Source organism: Aptenodytes patagonicus, chromosome 1 (assembly GCF_965638725.1).
Source record: "Aptenodytes patagonicus chromosome 1, bAptPat1.pri.cur, whole genome shotgun sequence".
NCBI lineage: Eukaryota > Metazoa > Chordata > Aves > Sphenisciformes > Spheniscidae > Aptenodytes > Aptenodytes patagonicus.
This window is the reverse complement of record NC_134949.1, coordinates 601,419-627,483: the sequence shown is the minus strand read 5'-3', so window position 1 is coordinate 627,483 and position 26,065 is coordinate 601,419. Positions and strand designations below refer to the sequence as shown.

At 42.9% G+C, this 26,065-nt stretch overlaps 1 protein-coding gene across 4 annotated transcripts in view; it reads left to right on the top strand.

The window, feature by feature from the left end:
- GOLGB1 (golgin B1) overlaps positions 1-26,065 on the top strand; it is a 53,502-nt gene that overhangs the window by 22,394 nt on the left and 5,043 nt on the right. For all 4 annotated transcript variants that reach the window (XM_076342845.1, XM_076342662.1, XM_076342757.1 and 1 more), the window contains exons 11-21: positions 2,981-3,054; positions 5,411-5,501; positions 6,196-6,263; positions 7,128-12,145; positions 13,242-15,192; positions 17,427-17,605; positions 19,418-19,583; positions 20,696-20,827; positions 24,592-24,750; positions 24,882-24,979; positions 25,646-25,780. In XM_076342845.1, coding sequence (XP_076198960.1) covers positions 2,981-3,054; positions 5,411-5,501; positions 6,196-6,263; positions 7,128-12,145; positions 13,242-15,192; positions 17,427-17,605; positions 19,418-19,583; positions 20,696-20,827; positions 24,592-24,750; positions 24,882-24,979; positions 25,646-25,780 — 8,071 coding nt within the window. The remainder of the gene's footprint in view (positions 1-2,980; positions 3,055-5,410; positions 5,502-6,195; positions 6,264-7,127; positions 12,146-13,241; positions 15,193-17,426; positions 17,606-19,417; positions 19,584-20,695; positions 20,828-24,591; positions 24,751-24,881; positions 24,980-25,645; positions 25,781-26,065) is intronic.

The window sequence follows — 26,065 nt, the reverse complement described above, 5'->3', positions numbered from 1 at the left end:
GTTGTCTTTCATCCTCCTACCTTGCACCACTGTAAAAAGCCTGGCTCTGTCTTCTCAATAACCTCTTTGTAGGTGTTGGAAGGCTGCTTTTAGGTCTCCCCGAAGCCTTCTATTCTCCAGGGTAAAAAAAGCCTTGTTCTCTCAGCCTCTTCTCACAGGGAAAGTGCTCCAGCCCCGTGACCATCTTGGTGGCTTCTGCTGAACGTGCTTTAGTTTATCAACGTCTTTCCTATATTTGGGGTCCAAAACTGAATGTTTTGTATGTACAGTACTTGAAATGCAGTCTAATGAGTGCCCAGTAGAAGAGGATAATATCTTTGATCGATCTGCTGGCTAGAGTGCTATTCATACTGTCCAGGATGCTGTTGACCTTGTTTGCTGCCAGGCACAATTGCTGGCTGATGTTTAGCCTAATGTCTAGCAGATCCTCTTCATCCTTTCTTGCAGAGCTGGTCCCCATCCTGCATTCCCAGGGGCGGGACTTTACATTTGTCCTTGTTGAATTTCATGAGGTTCCTGTTGCCTCATTCTTCTAGCCTGTCTGGGTTGCTGTAAATGGTAGCGAGGGTATCAGCTGTTTCCCCCAGTATGTTGTGTTCTCCAAACTTGAGTGTGGACTCTGCCATCTCCAGGTCACAGACAAAGATGTTAAACAGGAGAGGTCACAGATAGACCTCTGTGATGTTCCACTTGTTACTAGCCTCCAGATAGAGTATGACCTATTCACCGCTGTTCTCTGAGCCTGATCATCCAACCAGTTTTTTTATGCATTGAGTTGTCCTTCAGTCCAGACCATTTGCTGACTCGCCAGATTCGACTGGCCCATTCAAACCCCTTCCCTTTGACCGGCAGGATTGATGAAAAAACTACCCGTGCTCCTGAGTCCCTTACCGCCACTCCCAGGGCTCTGTAGTCCTTCTTGATAGTCCTCAGACTGCTCCTGACTGTGTCACTGGTGCCCACGTGAAACAGCAGCAGCAGGTAATAGTCAGTGGACTGTACGAGGCTTGGTAGCCTCTTGGTGACATCCCTGATGCAAGCCCCTGGTTAGCAGCACACCTCTCTAGTGAGTGTGTCCAGTTAGCAAATGGGTGCCTCCGTACCGTTCATATGAATGAGTGAACACGTTCTCTGTCTTTCCAGGTAGTGAGAAGACTGAGATGGTGTCTGTTGGTATCAAATGTAAATGGAAGCTTTCTTCCTGTAGTAATTAATCAGGAAAGCTAAATAACCGTAATTATTACTTTCAAACATTAATTTTCTTTCTAGATGTGGTACAGGACACTTCTTTGCCTGTTTTCTGCTTTGGACTATCAAAATGTCTTGAGTATGTCTCGAGTATCATAGAATGGTTGAAGTTGGAAGGGACCCAGAGCCAGTTGCTCAGGACCATGTCCAGAGGGCTTTTGAATGTCTCCAAGGAGGGAGGTTCCAAAACCTCCCTGGGCAACCTGTGCCCGTGCTCAGTCACCCTTACAGTGGAAAAAGTGTTTCCTGATGTTCAGAGGGAACCTCCTATGTTTCAGTTTGTGCCTGTTGCCTCTGGTCCTGTCACTGGGCACCACTGAAAAGAGCCTGGCTCTATCTTCTTTACACTGTTCCTTCAGGTATTTATACTCATAGATGAGATCCCCCCCTGAGCCATCTCTTTGCTTGGCTAAAGAGTCCCAACCATCTCAGCCTTTCCTTACATGAGAGATGCTCCAGTCCCTTAATCATCTTCGTGGCTCTTCATTGGAATCTCTCCAATATGTCCATGTCTCTCCTGTACTCAGGAGCCCAGAACTGGACACAGTACTCCAGGTGTGGCCTCACCAGTGCTGAGTAGAGGCGAAGGAATACTTTGCCTAATGCAGCCCAGGATACTAGTAGCCACCTTTGTGGCAAGGGCACATTGCTGGCTCCCAGTCAGCTTGGTGTCAGCCAGGACCCCCAGGGCCTTTTCTGCAAAGCTGCTTTCCAGCTGGGTGGTCCCCAGCATAAACTGGTGCTATGGGGTTGTTCCTCCCCAAGTGGAGGACTTTGCACGTCTCCTTGTTGAACTTCATGAGGTTCCTTGTCAGCCCATTTCTCCAGCCTGTCCAGGTCCCTCTGGATGGCAGCATAACCCTCTGGTGTATCAGCACTTCTCCCAGATTTGTGTCATCTGCAAGCTTGCTGAGGGTGCAATCTGCCCCATCATCCAGATCATTAATGAAGATGTTGAACAGGATCAGACCCAGTATTGACCCCTGGGGTACACTGCTAAGTTACTGGCCTCCAGCTAGACTTCATGCCGCTGATCACCACCATCTTGGCTGGCCATTCAGCCAGTTTTCAATCCACCTCACTGTCTGCTCATCCAGTCCATACATCAACAGCTTCTCTATGAGGGTCTTATGGGAGACAGTGCTGAAAGCCTTACTGAAGGCCTTGATGATACCCACTGCTCTCCCCTCATCTACTAAGCCAGTCATGTCATCATATACAGTGACATACCTATGATAAATGGTATTTATATGCCAGTTTACAGAAATATAAGTGTAAAAATATCCTGAGTCAAACAGCAGCTGAGTTCTTGTACCAATCTTGTCTTGGACTCTGGCCCTTGAGTGTTTTATTCTCTAATTTTAACAATTTCTCATATCATTTTTATCCAAATGAGATTTGAAGCATTTTGCTACAATAGTTCTTTTGTTCCCCTCCTTTATAAAAAATGTTTCTTAAAACTTGAAACTCTTATCAGCTGTCCTTTAATTTTAGTCTGCATAACAACAACTGTTCTTTTCTAAAAGGTGCTTAAAACAGCATGTTATTTTGGTGGTTTGCCTCTGAAAAAAACCAAAACACATTATCCAATGACAATGTTACATATCTCCACTACATAAGTGTTACTAACAGCCATGTGCCCTGTTCTCTAAAGCTCCTGAAAGAATATCCTGTTACTCTCTAAATCAGAGTTTTAATTTTCAAAGAAATTGTTTGTGTTTGAATGTTTCAGAAATACCACACTTGCAACTTGTTCTCCAGGAGCCTCAGCAGGAAGCTGTGGTGGTCGCAGAAAATGCAAAGCAGGTAATGATTAAGCAGCTGAAATAAGCTAAAACTAAAATAGGTCAAGGACTGGCCTTAAAAAAGCTAAGCTGTTATGGCCTTTTTTAATAATCCTCTTTAGAAGGTTATTATTAACTGGATTAATGACGAAAGACAGAAATAGCTTCCAAATACTGCTTGTACTGTGTTCTTATCAGACTGTATTTCCCTTTGCTGGCTGTGTGGAATTCTTCTGTCCTTCATCCACCCAATCCATATTCATGCTATTTTCTGCCTCTTGTGAGTTAGTTCTTCAGCAAAATCATAGGCTAAACTAAGGCAAGTCTCAGGAAATATAATTCCAAAGGCTCAGGTGTCATTATAGGATGCCTTTCAAACCGACCCTATCCATTCCCACTGCCCTGATGAGGATCTGGCAGACTGACTGGAGGAAGCTGAGTTCTCTTGCTAAGTGGGAGACAAGTAGACTCTATCCTTGTACTCTTCCACTGTGAACACCTTGCAGGTAAAATTGCAGTCAGTCTGTTGGTGAGAAGAGTGTAGGATTAGGTACCTGCTGCTTTGCTTTATACTCAGTCAGCAAGGTCATCTCCAGATGACTGCCTCTGTATGTCTGTACTAAGAATTTGTTGAAGAATTGTTTGTTAGCTTAGAGCAAGGTCTGGGCTCTTTCCAGACTGCTCCACTCTGTTCCAACCTGCCAGCAGGGGGAAGAAGATGGTGCTGTGTTTTATCTAATACATTCCTCTCCCAACAGAGAGAGTTTATAGTGTATATATATTACTGTGAAGTATTAGGGAAAAAGTTGACTTTTGGGACTCATGTTGGAACTGGATAAGGCGTTTTGAGTCAACTCATCCTGCCTGCCTTCAGACCCTTACATTGCAATTGCCTGTAGTTGAGGTCTAAGCTAGTGGATCAGCGGGTACATACATACATACACACACACACACACACGGTCTTTTCAAGGGCAGATATAAGCCTTTGAGCTGTTTTCTAGACCCCCTTTCTAGACAGTGGAGATAACAGGTTCTTTAGCATATGATTCACCTGGACCACGGTGGATGTTGAAAATGGGTCAATGAATCCAACCCTGGAATTGTCCATTTCAATGTCTTAATTATAAAGAGAGTCTAGCTAAATAGCTTGCATGTAAGTATTTACACTTGGACAGCTATATCCTGCCATTTGTGAATCTGACCCATGACTTTAGGCCAAGATATGTGTGAATCCAAACCCAGTTCAGGGGTTTGGGTCATGTGCACAAGCTACTTGGGTGCATGCCATACATTCCATTTCAGTGCTTGGAGCTTGCAAAGGCAAAGTGCTCTAGAACTTGGGGATGGAGATCGTTTCCTTATGATTGTGTGACCTGTTAGTGCCCTGTACTTACATTTTAGGTAGTTACAGCAAATGTTAATTCTGAACACTTCATTTTGTTTTCACTCATGCCACTGTTGGGTTGGGTTGGGGTTTTTTTACTTGCTTTTTTTGGGGTGGGAGGGAGTAGCTTTTTTTAGGGACACTTTACTTAGTTCTGACTCGTAGTCACTTTGTACTCTAATTCAAACCTTCTCCCACAGAAGTAGTACTAACGGTGCCAATTGTTTGTTGTGGTGAAAGACAATGTGTGTTGGGAGCTAGCCAAAAATATTGCCATTAGTTTTACGTGCATGTTAACTTATAAGTGGGCTTTTCAGAATGAAGACATTAGTAGACGAAGTCTTAGTTCTTGTATGGATGTCAACAGCAAACTAACCAATTTCCTGGGCTTTATTCAGCATCTTTGTGTGGGCAAAAAGAGTTTGTGTCTGTGAAATAGCAAAATTTCTCTTTCCAGTATGTTCCATCATCTTCAACAGTCATGTTCCGTCCTGTCTGACAGAGAAGCGGGAGACATATAGCAGTTAATAGATTGTTGTCGGGTGGTTTGTTTGTCTGTGTGGTGGAGCCTAGTGTAACTTTCCTGGGAAGACTGCGGGTTCTTTATCTGCTGGAGTAGTAAGGCATACAGTGACAAACACACAACTTCTTACCTTCTCTGCTTGGGTGGTTCAGTGAAAGGTTATGAATCTATAGTTAGCCCCTTTGAAGCAGTGAAGATGGAAGAGGAAGCATCTCAAGGTGGGAAGGAAGATATTAGAATCGTTGCATGCACTGATATCCTAATCTGCTGAGATATGTCGTAGTCGCTTGCTTAACATGAAAACCAATCTACCTTTTTTTTAATTTATTTTCATTAGGCATCAGAGTTGCGTCTAAAGCTGAGGCTGATAGTTTTTACTTAAAGCTCGGCAGAGCAGCAGGCAGCTAAGATAGCTGTCTTCTAATGCAAAGATCATGGCTCAAAACTAAGTATTTTTTCTTCAAACAATAGAATAAGAATGTTGGACCTGAGGTGAAATTGCAAGACTTGCAGACTCTGGAAGCTCCAGCCTCTTATGTAGACTGCTCTTCTACTTCTACAGGTGAGGACACAGAATAAGACATGTGACAAGAAAATTGTGGAAATGTGGGAAGTTTCAGGGGCAAATCTAAGGTGATTTGGAAAGAGTAGCTTTGAGGTCAGAATCTAAAGATGTACAGGAGATAGAAAAGATGCACACAAGGTAGAAGAGAACATTCTAATGTGGGATGGATAGGATATATTTGAAGAGAAGAAAGAAGTGGTTCCTAAGATGAGAAAGGGAGAAGGGTTTGAAGGTGAGTGTGTGTGTAGATGAAAAGGCTGATGTGTAAGACACAGAAGAGAATTAAGATAAGATGAAGAACTGGGTTCCTCTCTGCAAGCTCATAAGTTTCTTTTTGTGTCTGGAATTACTACCACCACCCCCGCCTCCAAATTATAAAAAAAAAAAACCAACCCCAAACCAAAACAACCTGTTACCTAGTTTACTTGTCTCTTTGCCTCTTCATTCTTCTGTAGAGGTTAGATACAGTGTAGACTTAGGTGATGCCAACATGCAAATGCAGGAGGTTTTGCATGTGCAGAGCTATTGGGGATGTCTGGGTGCAATGCATAGGCTCAAACTCTTTTTTTGTTGTCTTTCTCACCTTGGAAACTAGAGAAGCTCCAGTCACATACATTGTCTCTCCACTTACCTACTGACTTTACATGCAACTTGTTATGCTGATGGTGACAAGTGTACCTTTTATCACTAGGTGTGTCAGGAGAGCTGGTGAATTCTGAAGTGCAAAAGCCTTTTGATGACACTGTGGTGCTCCCTGAGGTACAAATTTGGTCCAGAACTTTTTTTTCCTCTCGGTATTGTATGCATCTGTAGATATGAAAACTTTCATTTAGTTTAAAAGCCTCAAGGAGTTGTTTTCTTAACATCCCGTAACTTAAAGTGGTTGTTGCAACGCTGCAACAGGCTTTAAGAGATAGCCCTCCTTTAATGGTTCCCTGTAAATTGTTTCTGCCCTCCAAACTGATGAACGGACAGTCTTTACAACACAAGATGTTGACTTATTGGTGGGCTGCTGATCCATGCTTTCTGGGAAGGATTTGTGGCTGCTTTTCTTCTGTAATCTGTTTTTGGGGGTGGGAGGAAACCTAAAGATAGTTATTTGGAAAAAGCCAAGCACTTTGGTCTGGATGCTTTGTCTAGTGCTCTCACTTTGGAGATGGACACAGACTGGAATATAGGCATCTACACTGTTTCTTTGCCATGTTAAATAAACAGATAGAATAGGGGACAAAACCTCCTCATTCAGAGACTATGGATAGGATGCCAGGAAAATGTGGCTGGATAAGTACACTGGAGAGCTTGTGAGAATCACAAGAGAACTGAAACACTTCAGAATCATACTATCTTTTAATCAAGAGAGAATGGGAAATAAGGGAAGAGAAAGTTACATTTAGGGTCTAATCCTAAAGCCAGAATCTTCCATGCTGCAACTTCAGAAACTGAAATGAACAGAAATGACCTGAAGAGTCCTCCTTAGTGTCCTCATTAGTGAGGCTACTATTTATTGCAATAGCTAGCTCAAGAAAGGATATCATTAAACTACAAAAATACAAAGCAGATACTTCTAAAAGTGACCCTTTCACAGAATTCAAAGGAAAATTAAAATCTATTATTTTGTTTTAGGCAAGAACAGATGGCTTTCGCACTGGAAGCGAGCAGTGTACTGAGGAAAGTTGTCCGCCTGGAATTCTAGAATGTCTTGCTGCAGAGAAACAGAAAGAGCTGTCAGTTTTGCTGCTGGAACTGAAAGAAGCCCAAGAAGAAATAACTTTTCTGAAAAGGCAGCTCAAGGGCCCAAACAGCCAAACTTCTACGGGTAACCAAACAGGAGAAGCAGCTAACCAGCTGGAAGATAATTCCCAGATACAGTTTTTTGAGAGGGAAGAGCAAAAGGCTTCAGATACGCAAAATGAGTTGGGCAGTAGCTCATTACTGAGAGAAATAGAAATGCAGCAAATTGGTGTGCTTCAGGGAAACAGAATCAGTCTTCAAGAAGTGCCCCAGGGGAGCACTGTCCCCCACAGGGGGGAGATGGAGGCAATGCAAGAAGTCTCTACAGCAGATCCAGAGCCTGGCACCTCTCAATATCAAGAACTGATAAAGTTACAAAACCAGATTACAGAACTGCAAATAATTCTGCAGAAATCAGAAGAATCCTATAAGAAAGATCTAGGAGAAAAAGGTGCAGAAATAAATAGGCTAAACCAGTTGGCTGAGGAATACAGAAGAAAAATAGAGGATTCTGACAGTGCATTTTGTGTTTTGACTGAAGAACGAGATCAGCTCCTGTGTCAGATGAAGGAACTTTCTACCACAACAGAACTGAAAGAGCAAGTGAAGCAACTGGAGGAAAAACTAGCTCTTTCAGAAAAGCAGAGACTGTCAGACAGTCAAAGCAGTCTTCTGAGAGAACAAATCCAGAGCCTTAAAAATGAATTTAAATCCAAGGAGATGAAAATTGAAGCTTTGCAGAAAGACTTGGATGAAGCGCAACTTCAGCTTTCTGACCAGGACATGCAACTAAAAGATCTGAGAAGCCAGATCGAGAAGAAGGAATGTGAAATGCTTGATCTAGAACAACTTTTGAGGAAGAATACAGCTGAGATAGAAGAGCTTTCCCAAAACTTAGCCTCAAAGGTACGCGAAGCAGCAAGCCTAGAACAGCTTGTTGCTGAACACACCAGGTCTATAGAGAGCCTGCAACAAACCTTGCTGGAGAAAGACCAACAGATGACAGAGATCAGTGTCAGCATGTCTGAGAAGATGGTCCTGCTGAATGAAGAGAAATTTTCTCTGGGAAATGAGCTGAAGAGTCTTAAAGAGCAAACAAGTCTATTATTAAAAGCCCAGGAAGCAAAAGATACGTATCTGAAATGTGGGGCATCTGAGCAGCAGTGTGAGACAGAGGCAGCATGTAAAGAAAGTGAGGTATTAGTAAATAAACTTGAACTTCTGAAAAAAGAAAACGAGCAAGTAAAGCGGAAGCTGCAAGCAGCACTTGTTAACAGGAAGGAGCTTCTGAAGAAGGTTAGCAAATTAGAGAATGAATTAGTACAGTTGAGAAGAGAACATGAATCAGAAACCTCAGTGGCTCAAGAAGCTGAAGGGGAAGAAAATATGACAAGTGTGATAAGCAGAGAAGTGAATCTTGAAAGCCAGCCCAGTAAGGAGTATCTCATTCAACTGCTTTCTGAAAAGGAATCTGAGTTGCAGAGCATCCGGAAGGACCTGCTGGATAAAGAAACTACTGAAGCACAATTGCAGGCAGTGATTGAGGAAATGAGGCAAAGTTTGCAAGGTAAGACAAACATTGTTTCAATTAAAGATGAAATCATGGAGAGTCAGACAATTGCTCACAAATTAACTGAAACCAATAAAAGCCCAAAAGATTATGAAGAAAATTATAGAAGTAGTTCAGCAGCTACAAATCTTGAAGAAAACCAAAAGTCTGCTCTGAAAGAGAGGATTTCAACTCTTGAACAAGAAAAAGAACAACTTCAAAAAAAACTTCAGGAAGCCCTGGTATCTCGCAAAGACACTATAAAAAAGGCTCAAGAAAAAGACAGGCATCACAGAGAACAGCTGAAACAGCAGAAAGATGATTACAACATCCTACAAGAACAATTTGATAAGCAAAGCAAAGAGAAGGAGAGCATCCAAGCTCAGCTCAGACAACTCCAAGAACAGAAAGGATCAACAGTGAGTGTTCTTTGGAATCAGGGTGGGTTGGATTCTTCATGCATGAAAGCAGAAAATACAACAAATAACAAACTTGTACAAGTTGCAGATGTTTCTGGGGAAGAGTTTGAGAAAAAACTTGAAAAATTGCAGATGGAGAAAGAGGAATTGGAATATAATGTTAACCATACACAAAGTGAACTTGCTTGCAAATCAGAATTAGTCTTTCATTTGCAAGAGCACATAGCACAGCTGTTTCTGGAGATAGAAGGGCTGAAGAGAACCTCTGACCAAGCTGAAGCTAAGGCAGCAAGTCTTCAGACAGAATTGGAGGAGAGTCGAGGAAAAATGTCTAGAGAGGGCAGTCTGGAAGACCTGAAAACACTTATGCACCAAAAGGATGAAGAAATGGAATTTCTTAACTTGCAGTTAAGGGAGAAAAGTGAAGCTCTCAATAATGTGCAGGCACAGTTGCTGGAAAAAGAGGATTCAGTCAAGAGACTATGTAATCAGTTGGAAACTCAAGCTCAGGTACATGAGGAACAAAGCAAGCAACTGCAAACAGAGTTGCTTGAAATTCAGGAGAAGCAAGGTGACAGTGCAGAAGCAGCGAAACAGAAGAATCAAATGCAGAGAAAGTTGCAAGCTGCACTTATCTCTAGAAAAGAGGCACTAAAGGAGAGCAAATCTCTAAAAGAGGAGCTGGCTAATGCTAAAACTACTATTGAAAATCTTTGTGTCAAGTTGACAAATATGGAAAGCCAAATATGTGGCCATGTTAAAGAAACAGATACTTTAACAGAAAAGTTAGCGGGCCTCACTGAAGAGCGAGAAAAACTTATTGCAGAAGTTGATAAAGTACTTACAGAAAATCAGACTCTTGATGGATGCTGTAAAAACCTGACATTTACTTTAGATAGAGTTGTTCTAGAGAAGGGGAAGCTGGAGAAGGAGATGGAATCCTTGAAATGCTTTCAAGCTGCTGAGAGTTCTGAGTGGCATGAGAAATACAGGGAGCTTCAGAAAGAATATGAAACTCTCCTGCAGTCATATGAGAATGTGAGTAATGAGGCTGAGCGGATTCAGCATGTTTTGGAAACTGTTAGGCAGGAAAAGCAGGAAATTTTCATTAAGCTGAAAAGTGTTGAAGCAAAAAAAGAGGAAACAGATAAGCAGCTACAGGAAGCTGGACAGGAAATCGATGGAATGAAGGAGAAAATGAGGAAATTTGCAAAATCAAAGCAACAAAAGATCCTGGAACTAGAGGAGGAGAATGAGAAGCTTAGAGCAGAGGTGTGTTTTACAGATGGAGAGCTACACAGGACTGGAGATGTCTTTACAAATACTAGCCTGAAAGAAGCTCTGGAGAGCTCTAGGAGGGATTACCAGTCTCTTTCTACTCAGCTTGAGACAGTAATGGCTGAAAAGGAGTCTCTTAATCAAGAGATCACAGACTTAAAGTGTCATTTGCAGTTAACAGAATCTAAGCTGAAGGAAAGCAGAGAACTGGTAGAAAAGTATGCTGCTCAGAAGAAAACAGGGGAAGAAACAAATCAGGCAGTTGCCACACCACCACCAATGGAGAGAACTGAAAATCAAGTGGACATAAGTTTTAGACCAGAGTCTCCTACTGCAGAGCTGGAACAAAAAGCATTTGAAGCTAGTAGCCCTTGTGAAGATCTTGGTACCTACATACAGCAGATAGCTGAGCTCACAGAACGAATCACAGAACTAGAAGATAATAGGAGGGCTTCAGAGCAACAGCTGGGTGACATCCGCATGTGTGTTGAGACTTTAGCAGGTGAGAAAAGGGCTTTAGAGACCCAAATGGGAGAGAAAGTCCATGAATTGAATGCTCTTCAGGACACAGTAGCAAAGATGGAACAAACAGTCCAAAAAACCAAAGATGACCTCATCAGGATGACAGAACTGAAGGACACACTAGAGGCTGAGAAGGATGATTTGGAAGAAAGGCTCATGAATCAGCTGGCAGAACTTAATGGGAGTATTGGAAACTATCAGCAAGATGCAACAGACTTCCAGATCAAAAACGAGCAACTGAAACATGAACTTCAGAGTTTGCAGAGAATGATGCATGAACTGGAGGAGGAGAAATGTCAGATGGCAAAGGAGAAAAATAAAGCAAGTTCAGAAAAGCAAAAGGAATTTGTAGAAAAGCCAAAATGCAGTTGGAGGGGAGACAGCAGCACACACGTAAAGGAGCTTCAGGAACTGCTGAAACAGAAACAGCAGGAGATTAAGCAGCTGCAGAAGGACTGTATTAAAAGCCAGGAAAAGAACAGTAGTTTAGAAAGAACTGTTAAAGCTCTGGAATTTGTGCAGAGTGAGTCTCAGAAAGAGGTAGAAGCAGCCAAAGAGACTTTAGCTAAAGCAGTTGAAGACACCAAGAAAGCCCAAGCAGAGCTTGCTCTCTGCAGAGTAGTATTGGATGACACCCAGAGTGAGGCAGCAAGGGTTCTAGCAGAGAGTGTTAAAGTGAAAGAAGAGTTGCAGGCCAACAAAGAGAATACTAAAATTCAAATGAAGAAAAAAGATGAGGACTTCAAGAGAAGACTAGAACAGGAAAAAGACAAGCACTCAAAGGAAATTAAAAACATGGAAGAAAAGCTGGCAACTTTGCAGAGGGAGAAAGACTATATGGAAACAACTGTGGGTGATCTTCAAGACTCCTTGAAGACAAAGGATCAAGAAGCCAAGCAATTGGAAGGCAGCCTAAACAAAACACTAGCCCAGCTTGCAGCCTTCACCAGGAGCATGTCTTCCCTTCAGGATGACAGGGATAGAGTGATAGATGAATCAAAAACATGGGAGAAGAAATTCACTGAAATTATTCAAAAGAAGGAGGAAGAAATACGCTCAAAAGAGGAAACCTGTGTTGTGCTAAAGGACCAAATGAAGGAGGTGACCATACATGTGGAAGAACTTCAGACTCATATATCCAGGTAAAGAAGGTGATAATGACTCAGCTGGTATTCTTGTATTTCCTTTTGACAAGGCAGCAGCCAGAGGTGAGGTAGGATTCCCCTTTCCTTTTGCAGTATACCAGAAAGAAAGAATTTTGAGTATGTAAATATGCTAAATGTGACGTGATTGGCAAAACTAATGAATGCCTAAGATGGAGAGCAGAATTAGTCTTCCTAATAAAGCCATAAACATAAGGCTCATCTCCTGGATCACTTATGTTTGGATAGAAAAGAGGTTTGGAGTTATGTTGTAGGGAGTTACTATGTATTTGTTGTCTGCACAAGGATACAGGGAGATTAACACTGTAAAATATTCCTTCTTCTCATCATTAGGGTACCCGTGTTAAATCTATTCTCTGTGACAAGCAGTAGCCATCTGAGTACTATCTAGAGTCTTTATTAATCTGAAATTTGAAATAGATTCTTTTGCATAGAGTCATTGCATTCAGAGATTAAACTTGGCAGGTCAAGAGAGCATTGGGATACATAATTCCAGTTTAATCCCAAAATAGATCTTGAGGGAAGGATGGAGCTATGGAAACATACCAAAATGTACATCTGGCAATTTCCAAATTCAAAACCAAACTGTTCTTACATGAATAAAATTGTTCTATAACGATTATGATCAAAATGCTGTATCTTTGAATGCTGGAACATGAAATGAACATCGAACATCAAGCATATGAGAACAGCGATTTCATTGATTTTTTTTTTTGTTAGCTACAATGGATGAGAGAAAGTATTTTGATGAAAAGGAGGTGATAACATTCAATGTTTAACCTCCTCCGTTTTTTCAATATTGACATAAAGATTTATCTCACTGGACAACTTTTAAAAAATATTCCCCCAGCATGACCCCCTTCAGACAGTAGTGCAATCAGAACTTTAAAAGATGCCTTGAATTTTAAATTGAGGGAAAACTAATCAGCTGGATATTTCCAGCTTGCTTTCTTTAAGTAAAACTAATTTTGCAGCTTTTCTAAATTAGTGTCATCAATGAAAACTATTACTGTGGTTTTGGGTACTGAGATATACATCATTGATTTGTGACTGACTTTCTCTTCTTTGTTTTCAGACTGGAATGCAGCAAGAAAGACTGGGAGTCTGAATCCAGGAAGGAGATTCAGCATCATCAAAAGACATGTGAAATGTTGCAGGAGGAAAAAAAGGAGCTTTTGATTCAGCTTGACGGGTCTCAGAAACTGTACAGCAAGTCTCAGAATGAACAGCAGAAACTGGAGTCAGAAATCAGCAGCCTTAGAGACCAGCTTGCTGACTTACAGAATTCCTTCACCAAATGTGAATTGGTCAGAGAAGAGCTGGGGAGTATGGTCAAGCAACAAGAGACCAGTATCCAGAATTTTAAATTCAGCTGTGAACAGCTTGAGGCTGATCTGCAAGCTTCCAAGGACCTAACAAATAAGCTGCATGAAGAAACTAGTGCCAAGGATCAAAAGATCATTAGTTTGCTGTCTGCCAAGGAAGACGCGGTTATGGCTGCTCTATCTGAATTACAGCAGCAACATTCTGAAGAAATAAAAGAGTTGGAGCATAGACTAAGTAAGGAGGAAGAAGATAAAAAAGCCTTGGAAAATGAGAAGAACAAATTTCTTGACAAACTTGATAGTCTCACTGAAAACATGAAGATAAGCAGAGAAGAAAGTAAGCAGCAGAAGGCACAACTGGACTCCTTCACCAAGTCCATGTCATCTTTGCAAGATGACAGAGACCGCATACTGAGAGACTACAAGCAACTTGAGGAACGTCATCTTGTTATAATCTTGGAAAAAGACCAGCTAATTCAAGAGGCTGCTGCTGAAAACAATAAGCTCAAGGAAGAAATCAGAAGTTTTCATAGCCAAATGGATGACCTCAACTCTGAGAATGCCAAGCTGAATGCAGAGTTGGTGCGGTATAGAGAAGACCTGAATCAAGTGATTTCAATAAAGGACTCCCAACAGAAACAACTTCTCAAAACACAGCTTCAGCAGATCCAAACTCTGGAAAAAGAGAAGGAAATCATAGAAACACATCTGAAAGAGTCCGAGCATACTCAGGATGATCTCAGGAAGTGCATGGAAGCCTTGAGAGAGGATAAAGTCAGTATGTCTCAAGAGATTGAAACCCTTATGTCCTCTCTGTCTCGGGTGCAGAGTGAGATGACAGCATTACGTGAGGGGGGTCCTATGATGGAGTGTCAAGCACAACTGAAGGCCCGAGAGGAAGAGGCACAAGAACTGAGTCATAAGCTTTCCCTCTCACAGAAAAGGATAACAGAACTTGAGGGGGAACTAGTATGTATTCAAAGGGATGCAGCCAAGAGAGTGGGAGAGGCTGAGGACAGGCTTCGAAAGGAATTGAAGCACCTACATCATGATGCAGGGATAATGAGGAATGAAACGGAAACAGCAGAAGAGAGAGTAGCAGAGTTGGCACGGGACTTGATGGAAATGGAACAAAAATTTCTTGCAGTCACAGATGAAAACAAAGATCTCAGAGCTCAAATTCAGTCTTTTGGGAAGTCCATGAGCTCTCTTCAGGATAGCCGGGACCAGGCTAATGAAAAGTTTCATGTTTTGAAACAGAAATACTCTGTAGACTTAGAGGAACAAAAGAGTCTAGTGCAGAATCTTCAGAAACAGATGGTTCAGCTACAAGAGGAGCAACAGTCCACTGCCAGGGACCGAGATACAGTGAGGTCCAAGCTGACAGAACTGCAGAAAGCCACTGATGAAAGAGGTCTCTTGGCCCAGATTGAGAAACTTAATCAGAAGCTTAGAGCCAAAGATGATGAGCTTCTCCATTTGTCTTCGGAACTGGAAGGCTCTTCCAACCAAGTCAAATCTTTCTCTAAGGCTATGGCAAGCCTGCAGCATGAGCGAGACCGTCTGCTGAATGAATTGGACAAAACACGTAAGATCGAAGAAGTGAAACAACAAGCAGAAGGGAGCACTTCCACCACTCCTTCAGAAGTGCAGAGTCTTAAGAAGGCACTGTCCTCCTTGCAGAATGACAGAGACAGAGTAGTAAGTCCTTGTTCTCTCTTCCTGCTCTTACTTAAAGCCCCATAGGAGATTTGGATCTTCAGATCTTAAAATTCAGCACACTTAGATCTGGTATTTGCAATGTGAAACATAGATCATTGTCTTCACAGAATCACAGAATAGTTGAGGTTGGAAGGGACTTCTGGAGATCTTCTAGTCAACCCCCCTGCTCAAAGAAAGTCAGCTGGAATAGGTTGCCCAAAACAATGTTCGGTCGGATTTTTAGTATCTCCATTGGTGGATATTCCACACCTTCTCTGGGCAACCTGTTTTTTCACTTATCTGGAAATGATTTCCAGAATTAGTTGCTCCATCACCTTCCCAGGGATGGAGATGAGGCTGACCAGCCTGCAGTTCCCCAGTTCCTCCTTCTTGCCTTTCTTGTAGGTAGGGATGACACGTGCTTTCTTACAGTCTTCAAGGAACCTCTCCCAGTCACCGTGACCTTTCAAAGGTAATTGAGTTGCCTCCCAGTGACCTTAGCACTTGTGGGCATGCTCCATCAGATCCCATGAATTTAGTATGTGCCATCTATGTTATTTTCTCTGACATATAGAAGCTGTGATTTCATTGTTATCTTTGCAATGGTGGTTTCTTTGTGGTTTCTCGTTAGCTTGATTTAAAATATTGAAACATAGAAATAAGATACAGGTTCCCTGTTAACCTGCTTAGTCCACATCTGTGGAAGCTCATGCATTTGATTTGTCTTAGATTTCTAGAAGAGAGCAAAGACTTGGGTCTGTTTCTCCTTTTGGCATCTGATTGTCAAGACAGGTACAAGGCATTGCAGCTTCATTTTGACATCCTTGCTTGCATACTTAATGTGTCTGTGTTTGTATAGTCTCTGGCACAATGCAGCTCAGCAAGTTTCAGAGTTCTAGCTGCTGGTCAGATGACAGACTTTTACAATCATTTTCCACTGTCACTTTTAGTCTATCTTAGTTTTCTCTTCTGTTAATTCGCAACAAACTTTGTGATACTGTCTTAAACACATGTCCTGGTTTCGGCAGGGATAGAGTTAATTTCCTTTCTAGTAGCTGGTACAGTGTTTTGGATTTAGGATGAGAACAAAGTTGATAATGCACGGATGTTTTAGTTGTTGCTAGGTAATGCTTACACTAGCCAAGGACTTTTCAGCTTCCCATGCTCTACTGACTGAGAAGGCTGGAGGTGCACAAGAAGCTGGGAGGCGGCACAGCCAAACTGGCCAAAGGGACATTCCATACCATGTGACGTCATGCTCAGTACATAAACTGGGGGAAAGCTGGCCGGGGGGGCCGCTGCTTGGGGACTGGCTGGGCATCGGTCGGCGGGTGGTGAGCGGTTGTACTGTGCATCACTTGTTTTGTGTATTGTTGTTATTATCATATTATTATTATCATTTTGTTTCGATTGTTGAACTGTTTTTGTCTCAACCCACGAGTTTTTCTAACTTGTGCTCTTCCGGTTCTCTCCCCCATCCCACCGGGTGGGGGGGAGTGGGCGAGCGGCTGCGTGGTGCTTAGTTGCTGACTGAAATTAAACCACGACAACACATCTTCCTTCTTGCCCATTTTATATCTTAGTTATTTGTAGATTTATGTCTCCTCTGCTGCTGTTTTGTTGAACTTGCATATCTGTGTAGTGCTGCTAATACTAAGATAGATCCTCAGTAGAGGGATCTCCTGACTCATTAAGTACTTCCCTGTCTCCAGAGTCAGTCACGTCTTCTTGTCTTTGAAAACTAATTGCAGTGATGGATGTATACGGACAACTTATTTCTCATTCCAGTCTGAGTAGACTGTCAAAAGGATTTTAGTTCCTCAGTTCCGTGGTTTGCAGTAAATACCAGCTTTGGGAGTTATTCTTAACCAGCTCCTTCTGTCTCACTTTGTCTTCCTCTGAATAAGGGAATTAATATTGTAGTCCGGGGTCGTTTTGTTAATGTATGTCAAATCTTCATGGAATGTCTCAAAACTCACTACTCGTTAACAATAGAATTCTCTGAGGGTTTTTTTTCTGAGCAGTTTTTAGTAGACTACTGATTCAATTTCTAGTTTCTCTGTCATCTGAAGGTGACTTTTTTTCTCCAGATGCCACAGTGAGAGATGCTCTTATAAGTAATACACTTATAAGTAATAAGCCTTATAAGAACCTTATAAGAAATACACTTATAAGTAATAAACCTAGCTGCTTGTTCAGTTGTCACACACTCTGATATTTCCCTTTAATTAAAGGTAAGAGAGCTGAAGAATCTGCAGCAGCAATACATACTAGTCGGGGTAGAATCAGCTGAAAATTCTCACTTAAAAGCACAACTGCAGGAATATCAGCAAGATGCAGAAAAACAGCACCGTCTCCAAGAACAGCTGCAGCAAGAAAGTATTTTCTACCAGCAGGAGCTCCAGCAGCTTAGGTGAGAATTGACTGTCTTCTCACTGCCTCAGAGATGGAAATGTGCCGTTTCTTTCATTCAAAGAGCGATTGTGGGCAGAAGGCAAAGAAAGCATTGAGAACCTGTGCTGGTTTTGGCTGGGGTAGAGTTAATTTTCTTCATAGTAGCTAGTATGAGGCTATGTTTTGGATTTGTGCTGGAAACAGTGTTGATAATACAGGGATGTTTTCGTTATTGCTGAGCAGTGCTTACACAGTCAAGGCCTTTTCTGCTTCTCACACCACCCCACCAGCGAGTAGGCTGGGGGTGCACAAGAAGTTGGGAGGGGACACAGCTGGGACAGCTGACCCCAACTGACCAAAGGGATATTCCATACCACGTGTCATCATGCTCAGCATATAAAGCTGGGGGAAGAAGGAGAAACGGGGGGATGTTCGGAGTTATGGCGTTTTGTGTTCCCAAGTAACCGTTACACATGATGGAGCCCTGCTTTCCTGGAGATGGCTGAACACCTGCCTGCCGATGGGAAGTAGTGAATGAATTCCTTGTGTTGCTTTGCTTGCGTGCGTGGCTATTGCTTTGCCTACTAAACTGTCTTTATCTCAACCCATGAGTTTTCTCACTTTTACCCTTCCGATTCTCTCCTCCATCCCACTGCGGGGGAGTGAGCGAGCAGCTGTGTGGTGCTTAGTTGCCGGCTGGGGTTAAACCACGACAGAACCTCAGCCTTACCTGTGTCAGCTGTCACTAAATCACTTTGCCCTGTTCAGGAGTGGGCACACGTTTCCCTTGTTCCGCTTTTGCCTCAGACTTAGGGTGAGGGATTACAGCCCAACATACTGGAAGGAAATGAAATTTTTATTTCCTTCATCCAGTGGTGGCCCATATCATCTGCTTGAGAGGAAACTTAGGCTGTTTCTTGTATTGGAGCTTATGTATATAATTACAGAACTCTCCATTCCAGGCTGATGATGAACACCCTTTATTATCCCACTGATACAATTGTTTAGAAAATACTTATTTTGTATGACTGTCTAATCCTTTGTTTCACTTGCTTTATGTCTTCTATTTTTAAAAAAGTCTGTAATTTGAATCTAGTGAATTGTCATCTCCAACTGGACTAAAACTAGTCAGATAAATATGCTCTGTTCTAAAAATGGGGAAAAAATCCTTTCAGGTACTTCAGAGATCCATCTAAGAATGACTGAACCTGGAGTGAAAGGGGTGGGTTTTTTTGTGGAAAGATGTATGGCTTATCTTTGTCCAAAGTAAAAAACTTGTAGTGCTCCTTCCCCCTCCCCCTGTCTCCAATCTGACCTTCAAACTAACACTTCAGATCTCATAAAGTTTGAAGCAGCTTACAAATTTTATTTATCTCCTGATAAAAGAAAAGGTGATTTATTTCCTGTCTAGCTTCTAACAATGTAAATGAAGCTAAGGCCTCAAGTTTGCATGTTGGGATCAATGCTATGGTTCTGGTGCATATTTGACTGAGGCAGTGGTAATGTTATGATGACAAGTGGCATTGTGAATGACTTGCTTGACAAAACTCTCTGTACAGCAAGATCAAAACAATGTCCAGGAATACCAAAAGTGTGAGCATTGAACAATCTGCAGTGTTGAGCCAAATACAGAATGCTTCCTTAAACCTGCTTTTAAGGTTCCTGTACTTAAGTAGGTTGTTTTGTTTTGGTTTAGTTATAAAACTTCTTTTCTGGCATGGGGTAATGATAGGAAATAGAATCATACTCAGCTCATTCTGAGCTGGATACCTGGATATCATAAGTGATACTGGTAACTTCCTGGTAATTTCCTTTGTGTCATACTGGGCAGACAAGAGAAAACTACCTGGGAAGAGCAGAACAGCAGCATAAAAGAGCACTACCTGATGGTCATAGCAGAAAAAGACAAGCAACTGAGCCATTTACAAAGGATCACGCAAGAAATGAGACCGCCCCTCAGCAAGTCTCAAATTGTAGAGGAGCAGTACCAAACGAAGGTGGGTGGAAATACACAGATTCTTTATTGCATTGAAATGTGAGGTTTGAAATTCAGCCAAAGTAGCATGTGTTGCTTGTATTCAGCTCGTACAGACTGCATTATCGGATTTTGTTGTGTGGCCTCCGAGGACTATACCAACAATGCAACTTAGATCATTGAAAACCTTTAGAAAACTCTGGCATACCCTTATGTGCTGTTCCCTTAGTTCATGGTTCCTAATGTTTCAAGAAAGAGAGTAAAAGAGACAGGGCTTCCTAGGCACCTTAGGTCCTTCTAAGCAGTATGGAATTTCTCAGGTCTTTCTGGCTATTTTAGAATTGCCTGTGTTTGAATCTAAGATCTTCTGATTTAGTTCTCCTTTTAGTGCCACATTCTAATTTTTAAGTTGCCTACTGCTGTTTTTATCATGACAGGGATCTACAATCCTGACTCAAGCCCAGAGATGCTGAGGATTGAACGTTGCACTTTCTGCCTTCTTTCCTCTGTATCACAGTCCTAAAAGTGGAGTGGAATATGTTGAGTATTTTGCTTAGTCTAGGGAAGGACACTTCCCTGCTGCATGTACAATACTATTACATTATGAGCAAGGAAAGAACTCTCCTGCCCACATCTGTAATGTTCCAGTGAGAAGCTTTTATGTCAGTGGAGGAGGGAGGAAATCTCCCCTTATCCCTTTGACACACACATGGATATACGCAAAGAAAAAGCTAGAACAATGTGCCTGTGATGCTTTCCAGGAGAATGCTTCAGTGCTAACCTTTTAGTCTGTGTTGAATGAGAGCAGTGTGGACATTGCATTGGTTTTTTGTTTGTTTTTCTTGTTCTCATTCATATGCTTTTTTTCCTTCCTATTGTACACAGCTTTAAGACGGCTTTTGAGAAGGACCCATCATATTTGCAAGTTCAATGATCTTTCCTAATTGTTTGGATTTTCAGATGGCTTTTAGGATATTTCTGTTTATTCCCCATTTGCTGTTTTGCTTGAGCAGATCAAGTTCCAGGCCTAGAAATAATATTGGGCTTTGACCTTGGAATACTAAACAGAGAGGACTAATAGGAGAGTGGGTTGTCACGTGTGCGGTATATTTTTCATTGTTCTTTCTCTGGCAGATTTCTTCAGAAGTTCTGAGAGGGGACTTTTCAAGCCTAGAAATGGAGACAAAACATCTCCAGGCCCAGCTAAGTGACAGCCTGAAAGAACTGCACCAAAAAGAGCTCAGAATTCAGCAGTTAAACAGCAAGGTACCAATTATATCTTATAGTTGCTTCCAGAGTCTGGGATGAGGAACGTGGGGAAGAGGGTAGGCTTGAATAGGGCTCAGGGAGCAGGAATGAATCTTTCTGTTCTTGTGGGCATTTAGTGAAGTAACACAAAATCAGAAATGTTAGTTAGAAGAGACTTCTGTAGGTGATCTAGTACATCCTTCTGCTGCTCAAAGCAGCACTGTCACCAACATTAGATCAGGTGAGCCATGACTTTGCCTAGCTGCGTGGTGAAAGATTAGAGATTCCAGAAGCTCTGTGGGCCTTTGTCCAATGCTGCTTTACACTTTTAATGCAAATATCTTTCTTAATATCTAGTCTGACTCTTCCAAGCCACAGTCTGTGGCTATGGCCCCTTATTATATTTTCTGCCACTATCAAAACGAGTTTGGTTCTGTCTACTGTGAATCCCTTTAATTTAATTGTAAGCTATTGTAAAATGACCCTTTAAGCCTCTTCTTTAGCAGGCTAAAGCAGCCCAACTCTCACAGGCATCATGTGCTCCAATCTCTCAACAATCTCAGCAGCCTTTTCCTGGACTCCTTACCATTTCTCTACCATTTTAGAATTATTTAGAATCATAGAATCATTAAGGTTGGAAAAGACCTCCAAGATCATCGAGTCCAACAGTCAGCCCAACACCACCATGCCCACTAAACCATGTTTAGGTTGGAAAAGACCCTTAAGATTACTGAATCCAACCGTTAACCTAACACTGCCAAGTCCACCACTAAGCCATGTCCCTAAGTGCCACGTCTACGTGTCTTTTAAATACCTCCAGGGATGGTGACTCAACCACTTCCCTGGGCAGCCTGCTCCAATGCTTAACAACCCTTTCGGTGAAGAAATTTTTTGTAATATCAAATCTAAACTTCCCCTGGCACAACTTGGGGCTGTTTCCTCTTGTCCTATCACTTGTTACTTGGGAAAAGAGACTGACACCCACTTGTAGAGAGGGATAAGGCCTCTCCTCAGCCTCCTTTCCTCCAGACTAAACAACCCCAGTTCCCTCATCCGCTCCTCATAAGACTTGCTCTCTAGACCCTTCACCAGCTTCGTTGCCCTTCTTTGGACACGCTCCAGCACCTCAAGGTCCTACTTGTAGTGAGGGGCCCAAAACTGAACACAGTATTCGAGGTGCGGCCTCACCAGGGCCGAGTACAGGGGGACGATCACTTCCCTACTCCTGCTGGCCACACTATTTCTGATACAGGCCAGGATGCCATTGGCCTTCTTGGCCGCCTGGGCACACTGCCGGCTCATGTTCAGCCGGCTGTCGACCAACACCCCCCAGGTCCTTTTCTGCCAGGCAGCTTTCCAGCCACTCTTCCCCAAGCCTGTAGCGTTGCATGGGGTTGTTGTGACCCAAGTGCAGGACCCGGCACTTGGCCTTGTTGAATCTCATACAGTTGGCCTCGGCCCATTGATCCAGCCTGTCCAGGTCCCTCTGCAGAGCCTTCCTACCCTCGAGCAGATCAACACTCCCGCCCAACTTGGTGTCGTCTGCAAACTGACTGAGGGTGCACTCGATCGCCTCATCCAGATCATTGATAAAGATATTGAACAAGACCGGCCCCAATACTGAGCCCTGGAGAGCACCACTTGTGACCGGCCGCCACTGGATTGAACTCCATTCACCACAACTCTCTGGGCCCGGGCATCCAGCCAGTTTTTTACCCAGTGAAGAGTACACCCGTCCAAGCCATGAGCAGCCAGTTTCTCTAGGAGAATGCTGTGGGAAACGGTGTCAAAGGCTTTACTAAAGTCTAGGTAGACAACATCCACAGCCTTTCCCTCATCCACTAAGCAGGTCAGCTTGTCCTAGAAGGAGATCAGGTTAGTCAAGCAGGACCTGCCTTTCATAAATCCATGCTGGCTGGGCCTGATCACCTGGTTGTCCCATACATGCCGCCTGACGGCAGTCAAGATGATCTGCTCCATAACGTTCCCCGGCACTGAGGTCAGACTGACAGGCCTGTAGTTCCCTGCATCCTCCTTCCGGCCCTTCTTGTAGATGGGTGTCACATTTGCTAATCTCCAGTCAACTGTGACCTCCCCAGCTGAAAATGAGTGACCTAAAACCAGTCCCAGTATTCCAGGTACAGTCTTACTGGTACTAAACAGAGCAGGTAATAACTTCCCTCAGTCCGCTGGCCTTGCTTCTCCTAATGTAGCCCAGTAGACAGTTTGCCTTGTTCACAATGAGGACGTACTCTTGGCTTGTATTCAGCTGGGCAACTGCTGTAACTCCCTGGTCCTTTACAGCAGAGCTGTTGCCTTGGCAGACTCTTCCCATCTTATGCTGATGCACGGGTTTTGCCTCAGGTGCAAAAGTTTACACTTCTCCTTATTGAACTTGAGATTTCGTTTGCCCAATCCTCAAGTTTCTCAAGGTCCCTCCAGATTGAAGTTTTAGTCTTTGTCATGTCAGCCACTCCCCAAAATTCAATATTGGCTGCAAATTTGCTGACATTATACTCTATGTCATAACTTCTGTTGCTGTCAGTGTTGAGCAATATGTGCCCCAGGTAGGCCCCTGGAGTATTCTGCTCATTGCTGGCTGTCAAGCCATTGATCATTGCCTTTGAGTCCAGTGGTCCAGCCAATTTTTGACTACGTAGCAGTTCATTTTTGTAGTTCATAGCTCCTTAGTTTCCAAATGTGAATACCGTAGGTGATGATGTTAAAAGCTCTGTGTACTGGCACTGGCTGGGATGGAGTTAATTTTCTTCATAGCAGCCCCTAGGGTGCTGTGTAACAGATTTGTGACTAAAGCAGTGTTGATAACACACCAATGTATTAGCTGTTGCTGAACAGTGCTTGCACAGCCTTCTCTGTTTCTCACTGCTCTCTCTGCAGTGAGTAGGCTGTGGGTGGGCAAGAGCTTGGGAGAGGTCTGACCTGAATGGACCAGAGGGATATTCCAGGCCATATATAGATCACATTCAGGAGGATCAGTAACAGTAGTGTCTGAATCAGCAACTTTTTTGTTGCCACTGAATTTTAGTGCCCTTTCTCTAAAGTGACCTGAGGGAGAAAGGAGGAGGGAAGAGGACAGAGAAGGAGAGGGAGGGAGGAGGAAAGAAAGAGAGGAGAGAAGGGGAGAGGGGAGAGAGAGGACAAACTGGGGGGGGGGATGACAATGTGGGAGAGAGAGGGGAGACCAAACAAAGGGACCAGAGAGTGAGATTATGGGAAGAAAGTTGTTTCCAGGTTCCATTTCTATTGTTGGGAGTTCTTTCTAGCCTCCCGCTTTCTAGACTCCTGAAGGAATTCCCTCCTTTGGAAGGCATGCTTGTGATCTTCAGTGCTGCCTGCGATCTTGAAAAAGTTTCTGTATGTTCAGTGCAGAATCACAAGCAGTCCGATTCCCACATTGAAATGGAAGACTCAGAATTTAGCAATCTTCAGAAAAAGTGTTGCATTCAAGGAGAAAGCAAGAATATAAAATCATAATTTAATTGATGATATTTCTGAAAGGTTTAGGTCAATCTCAGCACTTGAGAAATCTTGTTTTGGAAGTGTGTTATTCTGTACATCGTGTTGATGTTTTGGGACTCCTGTTCTGGAAACCTTAGCCACAAGCTACTGTTGGAGATTATCACTGGTCTTTGGACCTTAGTAATATGCAGTGTGGCAGTTCCCATGTTCTCAATAGAATTCTTACCCTCAGTTACACAGAGAACAATCTTGCTTTCACAAAAATATGAGTTCTTTACTTAGCAGTTGTGTTCTCTTCTCAGCTATCTCAGGTCTTCGAGGAGAAAAATGCCCTCTCCCTCCAGCTGCGCGGTAGCAGTCGGAACATCTGTGAGAGCCATCAGCACTACAACGAGGTTCTGAACCGCTGCTTGGTGCTTGAGAGACAGCTCCAGGAGCTGCAGTCTGCAGAAAAGGGAATGGTAAGGGTGGTTGTCTTGGTGCAAGGGAGGGAAAAGCTTATGGCAGATGGCTCCACTAACTGTGAGCATTATAACTACTTTCTATCCTCTTCATTCAGTGCTATCTGCCATACATTTATGCTTTCTTTCAGGAGTTGTTTGCAACAGATGCTGCTCCAGGAGCACCCCAAGAAAAGAATGAGCCTCAGAGAGGCAGCTACACACCAGAACTGCAGGAGTTGCAGCTGAGGTAAAGAAAGCCTGAGAAAACAGGGGTGGGAATGTTAGTCCTGATGGAGGTCTTTGGGTTAGTGATGAGCCTATTTCTGTTACTCTCTGTCAGTACCTTAGTTCCACACTAGGACCTTGTGGAAGTGGAGGAACTGTCATATGCACTTGACAGCTGTCATTAGTTATCTCTTTGGACAGAACTTCAAAAAAAGAAGAGACAACATGCAGCAGCAATTCCAGTTGACCATCACCAGCCAAACTAATATCTTTGATTTGATGGCTGGGTCCTCAGTAACTGCTTAAGTATATCAATGGTTCTGGTCTGAAGGCTGTTAGCCTGAGAGTGTCTGGAATTGAGACGTAGCACATGATTCCTTGTAACCTTCTTGGAACTAAGATCTAGCACATGATTCTTCATACTCTTTCAAAATAATTTTCAGAAGGTGGAGCCATGGATGACAGAGCAAAGGAACTCCTTCCTGATGTGACACAGAAGCTTCAAGAGATTTATCTTCTCTCTTGCTTTCCAAATAATTTAAATATATTAACAAAAGATAACTAAGTCTTCTGTGTGAAGTGGAAGGGAATTGGAGTCTGTTCACATACTGCATCAGTGAATACAATAGAAACAGAATAGTCCGTGAATTAGCCCTTTTTTGGCATATGCTTGGTTATTTTCTGGCAGGTTGTCTGAAACAGAACGTTTACATAGCAGCACAAAGCAGGATCTGAGGTATGTAGAGGAGCAGCTGGAGGAAGAACGGGACCGTCGTCTTGCTGTAGAGGAGGCGCTCTCTGCAGCACAGGATCAGATCAGGAGGTGAGGGAGCTTGAGCAAACAGGCAGTATCACCATAAAAGTATGGCGATCCTAGCTCTGTGTTCATTTGCACTTCATTACATCCTTCTGTTGAATGTCACTGGGGGCATAGAAATGACTATACCATGTACATCACAGAATCACAGAACGGTTGAGGTTGGAGGGAACCTCTGGAGGTCATCTGGTCCAATGCCCCTGCTCAAGCAGGGCTACCTAGAGCCAGTTGCCCAGCACCACGTCCAGAGGGCTTTTGAGTATCTCCAAGGATGAAGACTTCACAAACTTC